Genomic DNA, 10,449 nt, shown 5'->3' with positions numbered 1-10,449 from the left:
TGTGTTGTAGCTCATATTAGTGTTCCATGCAGAACTTGTCCATCTATACATCATACTCCACTACACAACTGTATGTCAATTTATAGACAGTTCACATGCCATGTTCCCATTATGAATGTGACAAAAGATTGCCAATTTCACTGTTTTACAATATAAATAATATTCAATCTGTGTGTGAATTGTTTAGGATCTCTGTTGTTGTAGTAAGTTAGTATGTTTTAGGACTTTACACATGGAAAAGGGAGAATAATGATGCATTAGTATTGTTCTTCTGTGCTACAATAAATCAGTTTGCTACCAAAGCTTAGTCACAAAAGACTAATTCACAATTTTTGAGTACTGTGAAGCTACCATAAAATGGAACATACCTGTTTACATTTCCAGGAGCATACTAATTCACTGGACAAGTAATTATGTGGCAGCAGTGGAATACATAATATATTCTATATACTAATTGTCTTCTTCAGATTTGAGTACAAACTTCATCTGAAACACTACTGCAGTTCGTATATGATGTAGGCTGTTAAAACAAAAAGACCATCCCTCACTATTTTCAAACTCAGTAAATTAACAACAAATAATTGTCTTCAAATTTGTGTATATGTATACCATTTAGTGCTTAAATTTTTTATGTTTTGTTTCTTTGTTGGATGCTTGGCAATAGGTCTGTTCATGTTAGTTAAAGCAGCTGATGAATTACTATAAACTAATTGTCTTTTGATTGCAGGGCTGCCCAAGTTGTTCTTCGACCGTTGGTCCCACTCTTGAAGGAATAATTGATACACTAGGTCATATTACTAGTTCATTAACTGAAGCACATGGTGGAGCACCTGGTGCACCGGCAGTACCACTGAGTGCACCAGGAGCTGCTGCACCGGTATCAGCAGAAGAGCAGGTTGGTCTCATTTTTAATTTTTGCATAGTAAATTGATATTATATTTGTAGATAATACATGAACTGCATGTGATTATATTAATTAATTCTCCATGTCTTAAAACAATCTTTGGAAATTTGATCTGTGGTTAATGAAGCACTGTAAATCACTCTGAACTTCTGACAAATTTTCAAGAATGGTGAGGGACAAAAGTAATATATACAGACATGCGAATATACATGCATTTAATGAGAGGACAGGACAGTTGGTTGATCAAGGCATTGTTGTAGGAACCATCCCAACATTTGCCATAAATGATTGAGGACAACCACAAAAAAACAAAATCAGGATGGGAGCATGAGCCTCCATTCTCCAAAGTCTATGGTGTATATCTTAACAATTGCACTAAGGAAGTCATTTATAAGTAACTGATTAATGTCGTAGAACAAAGTAGGTCAGAAAGAGTATCATTCAAAAGCTCTCAAAGTGTTGTTTCTACAGTTTTTTTTCCATCTGCTTGTAATTCAGATGATAATCAGTTTCAGATTTTGTGTGGAGAGCTGTGAGAGTCCCATTCCAGGCTTGTAGTACAAAGCACATCTGACGTAATAACATCCATAGTTAATTACATAGTAGAAGCTTGTCTCACTAGGGGTAAGATAGATACTGCCTACAGGAAAATTAAAGAGACCTTTGGACAAAAGAGAACCACTTATATGAATATCAAGAGCTCAGATGACAACCCAGTTCTAAGCAAAGAAGGGAAGGCAGAAAGGTGGAAGGAGTATATAGAGGGTTTATACAAGGGCGATGTACTTGAGGACAATATTATGGAAATGGAAGAGGATGTAGATGAAGACGAAATGGGAGATAAGATACTGCGTGAAGAGTTTGACAGAGCACTGAAAGACCTGAGTCAAAACAAGGCCCCGGGAGTAGACAACATTCCATTAGAACTACTGATAGCCTTGGGAGAGCCAGTCATCACAAAACTCTACCATCTGGTGAGCAAGATGTATGAGACAGGCGAAATACCCTCAGACTTCAAGAAGAATATAATAATTCCAATCCCAAAGAAAGCAGGTGTTGACAGATGTGAAAATTACCGAACTATCAGTTTAATAAGTAACAGCTGCAAAATACTAATGCGAATTCTTTACAGACGAATGGAAAAACTGGTAGAAGTGGACCTCGGGGAAGATCAGTTTGGATTCCGTAGAAATATTGGAACACGTGAGGCAATACTAACCTTACGACTTATCTTAGAAGAAAGATTAAGAAAAGGCAAACCTACGTTTCTAGCATTTGTAGACTTAGAGAAAACTTTTGACAATGTTAACTGGAATACTCTCTTTCAAATTCTGAAGGTGGCAGGGGTAAAATACAGGGAGCGAAAGGCTATTTACAATTTGTACAAAAACCAGATGGTAGTTATAAGAGTTGAGGGGCATGAAAGGGAAGCAGTCGTTGGGAAAGGAGTGAGACAGGGTTGTAGCCTCTGCCCGATGTTATTCAATCTGTATATTGAGCAAGCAGTAAAGGAAACAAAAGAAAAATTCGGAGTAGGTATTAAAATCCATGGAGAAGAGATAAAAACTTTGAGGTTCGCCGATGACATTGTAATTCTGTCAGAGACAGCAAAGGACTTGGAAGAGCAGTTGAACGGAATGGACAGTGTCTTGAAAGGAGGATATAAGATGAACATCAACAAAAGCAAAACGAGGATAATGGAATGTAGTCAAATTAAATCGGGTGATGCTGAGGGAATTAGATTAGGAAATGAGACACTTAAAGTAGTAAAGGAGTTTTGCTCTTTAGGGAGTAAAATAACTGATGATGGTCGAAGTAGAGAGGATATAAAATGTAGACTGGCAATGGCAAGAAATCGTTTCTGAAGAAGAGAAATTTGTTAACATCGAGTATAGATTTAAGTGTCAGGAAGTCGTTTCTGAAAGTATTTGTATGGAGTGTAGCCATGTATGGAAGTGAAACATGGATGATAACTAGTTTGGACAAGAAGAGAATAGAAGCTTTCGAAATGTGGTGCTACAGAAGAATGCTGAAGATAAGGTGGGTAGATCACATAACTAATGAGGAGGTATTGAATAGGATTGGGAAGAAGAGAAGTGTGTGGCACAACTTGACTAGAAGAAGGGATCGGTTGGTAGGACATGTTTTGAGGCATCAAGGGATCACAAATTTAGCATTGGAGGGCAGCGTGGAGGGTAAAAATCGTAGAGGGAGGCCAAGAGATGAATACACCAAGCAGATTCAGAAGGATGTAGGTTGCAGTAGGTACTCGGAGATGAAGAAGCTTGCACAGGATAGAGTAGCATGGAGAGCTGCATCAAACCAGTCTCAGGACTGAAGACCACAACAACAACAACATAGTTAATTACGCTCAAAGGCATTTGGTACATTGCTCTGTCCCTGGCAGAAGAGCGTAAACCAGTCACAAAGGGGCTAAAAAGTTAGACTTCCTTTATAGAATTCACCACAGGCCTAAAAAAGTATGTTTTTATGAACTTCAAGTAATGAGGGATATATATAGTGTTATACAAGGACAAAATGAAATGTTCTGGGCATACCAGTGAAAGAAAGTATTTTTAGATGAAAATGCATTTATTTTTTAATGAAATATCCTTATAATGTGTACAGTGTAAGAACTGTTGTCATACGTGTGCTACCAGTGTTTGTAGGCATCCATTCACTTGCAGTAAAGGTGCTGCACCTTTTGCAAAGAGTTGGTTCATTTTCTGTGTTACCATGAAAGTTGAGTTCTTTCAAAGTGCCAGTTATGAGGAAGCCATGTGTATTTTTATTACTCAACATTAAAAAAGTAAAATATGTAAACATGGTGGTAAGAAACAGTTTGAAAAGCTGGTAAGGGCATTCCAAGGTAGGTTATACAGAGAAAAAATTGTTAAGAGAAAAATTCAACACATTGTACCATTTTGTATATGCAAATACATAGTTTTCCCCTTTTTAGTATTCAACTATGTACCTTAATCCTTGTGCCATATGATGCCTTACCTACTACTTGGGCTCTGAGAGGCAGGCCACCTCCGTAGATACACCTTAATGCTGTCCAACTGTAACTAGGATGTTAAAACTGTATAGTGAAACTGTTTAAAACTCAGATTCAAGCCTTTCATGGACAGTACATTTATGACATCAGAGGATATCTCACACATTGACTGAGATTAGACTCATCATGAGCGCCTACCCTTTTCTTCCATGCTCTGACCATACCAACTTGGAGCTGTATGCCAGTCTGAGAGGTCTATGATGACATGATTAGTAGCATACTGGTCAAGAATGGGGTCTATTCTGTTTCTAGATTAGATTAGATTAGATTTACTTTCATTCCAATTGATCCATAGTGACGAGGTTCTCCAGGATGTGGAACATGTCAGAAAAACAATAATACATGACAGATATTTACAACTGAAACAAATAAGCTAACGTACCTTCCACAGGTCCCAAGTCATTTTTTTAATGAACACTATATGAAAGAATCATTTCACAAACATTATTGCACTGAAATTAAAAAAAAAGGTTTTTTATTTATAAGGTAATAAACAAGTAATAGAACTACTAAAATACTTATTTAAAATGAACACATTACTGCACTGAAATGGTGCACAAGTTAGACTATACTTACACACACACACACACACACACACACACACACACACATGTACTTACAATGAGCACATTACTGCACTGAAATGGTGCAGATACACACAAATCAGTTGGTCCTACTGAAAAATTCATCAATGGAGTAGAAAAAGTTGGTCACCAATAAATCCTTTAGGCTTCTCTTATACTGAATTTCATTGATTGTTAAGCTTTTTATGGCTGCTGGCAAGTTATTGAACATGTGTGTTCCTGAGTAATGCACACCTTTTTGTACAAGAGTAAGTGACTTAAAATCCTTGTGATGATTATTCTTATTTCTAGTACTGATTCTATTAATTCAGCTGTTGGTTTGAAAAAGTGATATATTTTTAATAACAAATTTCATTAAGGAATAAATATATTGGGAAGCAGTAGTTAGTATCCCTAGTTCCCTAAACAGCCTTCTGCAGGATGTTCTTGAGTTCACACCACATATAACTCTTACTGAATGTTTTTGTGCCCAGAAAACTTTAGCTTGGCTTGATGAATTGGCCCAAAACATAATACCATATGGCATTATGGAATGAAAGTAGGCATAGTATGCCAGCTTTTTCATTTTTATATCTCTTATGTCTGACACAATTTTCATTGCAAATAGAGATTTGTTACGACACTTCAGCAGTTCTGTGGTATGCTCCTCCCAGTTGAATTTATTATCAAGCTGTAATCCCAAGAATTTAATGCTGTCCACTTCTTTTATCTGCTTGTCATCCTATGTTAGGCATATACTCGTGGGACACCCCTTACAAGTTCTGAACTGCATGTAGTGTGTTTGTGACAAAGAATTGTCTAGAAACCAGTGATTAATGTCCACAAATATTTTATGGCCGATCTTTCTAAGACTACACTCGATTTGCTATTTATTTCAATGTTTGTATCATCAGCAAACAAAACAAACTTGGCATCTGATAATGTTACTGATGAAAGGTCATTGATATACACAAGAAAAAGTAAGGGGCCTAAAATGGAACCTTGTGGGACCCCACATGTAATTAGTTCCCAGTTGGATGATGTCTGATAGCTTGATACATGTCTCTTTCCTCTCTTCTTCTAATAACACCCTTTGTTTCCTACCAGAGATATAAGATTTGAACCATTTTGCAGCATTTCCTGTTGCACCATAATATTCTAATTTGCTTAAAAGGATATTGTGATTTACACAGTGAAATGCCTTTGACAGATCACAAAATATACCAGTTGCCTGCAATTTTTTGTCTAATGAAACAAGCACATTTTCACTGTAAGTGTAGATAGCCTTCTCAATATCAGAACCCTTTAGAAATCCGAACTGAGACTTTGACAGTATGTTGTTTGAGATAAAGTGGTTATAAAGTCGATTGTTCATTACTTTTTCTAAAATTTTTGAGAATGCTGACAAAAGGGAAACTGGATGGAAATTTGATGATAGTTCTTTATCTCCCTTCTTAAATAGTGGCTTAACTTCAACATATTTCAACCATTCGGGAAATATTCCACTGATAGACGACTGGTTACACAGATAGCTTAATACGTTACTTAACCCAGAATCACATTATTTAATACACTTTGTTGATATTTCATCATACCCACTAGAGGTTTTCGATTTTAAAGATTTTATGATGGACGTTATTTCTGCTGGGGTGGTGGGGGTCAAATTCATATTATGGAAGTTACTTGAAATGTCTGATCTGAGGTATTCCATAGCAGCATCTACAGAACCTGACAACCCCATCTTTTCAGTAACAGTTATAAAATGTTTGTTGAAAAGTTCTTCAACACTATACATATCTGTCATCAATGTATCATTTACTCTTAATGCTATTTGTCCCTCTTCATGTCTAGTTCTACCGGTCTCCTCCTTCACTATATCCCATATTGTCTTTATTTTGGTATCTGATATGACTATCTTTTCCTTGTAATATATTTCCTTTGATGTTCATATTACAGTCTTTAATACTTTGCAGTATTTCTTGTAATGTGCTATAGCATCAATATCAGAACTGTTTCGGATTGACAGATACAGTTTTATTTTTGTTTTACAAGATACCCCTATTCCTTGAGTAATCCATGGCTTCTTTGTAGACTTTGCTCTACCCTTGGTTAATTTTGGGGGAAAACAGTGTTCAAAAAAGGTAAGCACTTTATTAGCAAAAGTGTTATATTTTTCATTCATGCCCAGTCCTCCACATAATTTTAACTTGAGACATATTGTCATTACAGAAAATACTCTGAATGATTGAATCATCATTTTCAATTACCATTATGATTGCCATGATACGTAACAAGCAAACATGTTCAAAATGTTATTGTCCTATTAGATACAGTTGAAATCAGTTGATATACAGTACAGGGAACTCCTCAGAACATACATAAATATCTTATTAAACTACTCTACCTGAAAAAAGTAAAGCACCTGGAAGTGGAGGAGGAAATGGAATGAAACTTCGCAGTTTGATAGGTTATGTGATGTTTTTTAAGTAATTACAATATTTTCAAAGAACTTGGCAGTATGAGAATATATATCAGTATGATGATGCACCTCCTCTGGCCTGGAGGCGTACACAGATTTAGTTGGGAAGGGTGTCATCAAGCTATTTAGCCTCTCCTGAAGCAAGCTGGCACACAATAAGTTGTAATTGGCTATTGAAATTCTCAATTAGGGCACTGGAAAGGAGTTGATGTCTAACCCAGTACATGCTCTATTGGGCACAGATCTGGGGAGCTTCGTGGCCACAGGAGTATTTCAGCATCATGCAGAAAGTTCATAGAAGCACATGCCAATGTGGACAAGCAATGTCCTGTTAAAAAATGGCACCATTATACTGTCATAAGAGAGGCAACACATCAGGATGCACAATGATCTAGTTGTCAGCATTGCCTCCCACTGCCAGCTCTAAGCTGAAGTCATACCCAATGGGTCCCCAGACCATCAAACCAGGAATAACACTTCTGTACATCTCCAAATATCCTAAGAATGTAATCTCTCCCAAAGTCACCACCACACCTGCTGGTGATGGTCTTCCAGGTTTGTGCAGAACTATGATTCATTACTCACTACAATGCAACATCAGTTGTCAGGAGAAAATGCTTCCCAGTCATGGCACCATTCCAACACAGCCATCAGTGTTAGCTGCAGCTTACATGGGGAGTAGTGACTGGTGCTTGTTTCCAACCAATGGAGTGAGATGATGTAGAATGTTGCAGGGACTCCATTACTTGTTCTCAGATGGCAGGCACAGATGAGAAGGGGCTACAAAGTGCCTTGTGCACAATGTGATGATCAAATGTGGTCAGTCAGAATTGTGGCAATGCGTGTCCCTGCTATCAAGTTCCCTTGCAGTCCAACATCAGGCCACTGGCACATTTCACTGCCCCAGCCAGCTAAATGGAGATCCACAGCAAGATCCCTTTCAGACTCTGCCAGGTACTGGTAAGATTGTCTCATTGCTTTTCCTTGTGCTGCATAGTGACTACTCAGCATCTGATGCTGCTTACATCCTTTGTATACCTTCCTAGGCCTGGTTACAACACTACACATGAACAACACTAATGCATTCTGGTGACCAGTCTGTCTCTCACTGAGAACTGAAACTCTACTCATTTACATACCCACTGATGGTTTGTACAGGTACAAAGCTATACTGACAACCAACCATGTCTTCTAGATGCTGCACTTTTTTCATCAGTCCGATTATTAGAGCTACTGAAAACATTTTGTACAGAATAACATAAAATGCTGATTTAGAGAAATTCCATGCAAGGAATAGTAGAATTTTTCTTTTAGTGCAGACTAGCACTCTGCACAAATCATGGACTTTGCCAAGGTGGGGAGGCTTGTGTGCCTTAGTGATAGTGAAAGCCAGCCCAGTGACATCATAGATGCACCCACAATGGTGGACAGCTTAACCTGTGGTTCCTGAAAAGGGGCAGAAGCCTTTCCAATAGTTGGGGCAACAGCCTGGTTGATTGACTGATGTGACCCTGTAAATTAGCCAATCCGGCTTTGCTTTACTAGTGCTGTGAACAGCTTAAAGTGAGAGGAGACTGTAGCCATTTTTTCCTGGGGTTGTTAAGCTCTACTGTACAACTGAATGATGATGGCAACCTGTTGGTAAAATATTCTGAAGGTAGAAGAGTTCTCCACTAACTCTTAAGGCAAGGACTGCTCAGGAGGATGTCATAATCAGGAAAAAAAACCTGGCATTGTATGTGCCAGAATATGGAATGTTAGATCCATTGATCAGGTACATAGATAGGGAATTTTAAAATGGAAATGACTGGCTTGAAATTAGACACAGTGGGAATTAGTGAAACATGGTGGAATGAAGAAAAGGACTTCATATCATGTGAGTACATAGGTATCTACACAAAATCAAATATGGGCAACACAGTAGTAACCCTAATAAAGGATAGGAAAGTAGAAATGTAGGAAAGCCGCTATGAACAGCATAATGAATACAGTATTGTAGCCAGAACAGACATGAAGCCAACACCCACTGCAGTAGTACAAGTTTACGTACCAATTAGTTCTGTGATGAGATAAAGGAAATTATTTTGATATTTAAGGGCAACAAAAAACTAATTGTGGTGGATGACTTGAATTTGATAGAAAAAATAGTAGGGTAATGTGGACTGGGGGAAGAGGAGTCATCATGTATAATTTTGCACAAAGCATAATTTAATCATCACCAACATTAAAAATCCTGAAAGATAACTGTACATGAGGGAGACACCAGGGAACACTGGAATGTTTCAGATTGACTGTACAGGGGTTGGAAAGAAGCATTTCATATTTTGAGAGATAGGAGTATGGACAAAAACAAGAAAAAAAGTCCAGTAAACATGAGCTCTGAAATGCATACCTAAATGGCTATGAGCACTCGGTCATTTTGACTACTGTGAAACACATCTCTGTTGCAACTTCTATGCTATTATCAACAACCTACAGAATGTAGTAAACAAATGAGTAAACAGATGAGAACATATTACTTTGTTACTGTTAAACATTAGAGCTTCTAATGTAATATGCTTGCAATTACTTATGGTTTGCACTTGTGAAATATTGCTAAAGGAGGTGCTCAGTATAGTGTCTTACTGCAGCTGGTCTTCCTATCTGTGAATGTCACAATAATAATCTACATAATTTTCTCTTTGAGTCATCATCGTTTATTCACACAAACATGCACACACACACAAACACACACACACACACACACACACACACACACACACACAAAATTTACACTGCCAAATTGTTCCACCACCACCAGCCATTTGCATTCACTGCCATCAAAACTTCCCTCCAAAGCCCATCTCTTCCAAAGAACAAATAACTGACAAACATTAACATCTTTGGAAATGGAAAATTAATGAATTAACACTTAAAATTAATATCAGTAATTATGTCACACCAGACGAAGTGTAATTAAGATCTGCACATAATATAAAAGTTATTTGAATTAACCATTAAAATTAATATCAATAATTATGTCACATCAGATAATGTATAATTAAGATCTGCACATAATATAAAATTTATCTGCATAAAACTGAAAGTAGACACTAAGTTCTACACACAGTAATCAGGAGGATAGAAATGGGAAAATGGTTCCATTTCAACACCTACCCCGAAGAGCTTTTACTAACGTCAGTTATTGGAAAGCTCTTCTACAAACAGCAGATGGATTGTATGTGAAATTTGGAAAAGTAAGCAAATTCCAGTACCAGTGGTAGATGAACTAGCCAATGAAATGATTTATTTGTGAGTTTTAACCCTTTAAGTGCTTTGGATGTGTTAATGAGCACGCCTTTGTACCTGTCCCTGTGTGCTCTGAACATGTTTACATGCACCACTAGTCCTCCTACATGGTACTCTGAACGTGTGTATGTGGTAGAAGGACTGGTGGCACACGTTA

The 10,449-nt window shown here is 37.4% G+C and overlaps 1 protein-coding gene across 1 annotated transcript in view; it reads left to right on the top strand.

Annotated features, from left to right (window-relative positions):
- Nucleotides 1-650: 650 nt before the first annotated feature.
- Nucleotides 651-10,449, top strand: part of LOC126260604 (uncharacterized) — a 216,449-nt gene continuing 206,650 nt past the window's right edge. Inside the window, exons 1-2 of the mRNA XM_049957941.1 lie at nucleotides 651-674; nucleotides 728-895. Coding sequence (XP_049813898.1) covers nucleotides 651-674; nucleotides 728-895 — 192 coding nt within the window. The remainder of the gene's footprint in view (nucleotides 675-727; nucleotides 896-10,449) is intronic.

This window comes from Schistocerca nitens, chromosome 5 (assembly GCF_023898315.1).
Source record: "Schistocerca nitens isolate TAMUIC-IGC-003100 chromosome 5, iqSchNite1.1, whole genome shotgun sequence".
In the NCBI taxonomy this organism is placed as follows: Eukaryota; Metazoa; Arthropoda; class Insecta; order Orthoptera; family Acrididae; genus Schistocerca; species Schistocerca nitens.
This window is presented reverse-complemented; position numbering and strand designations above follow the sequence as displayed.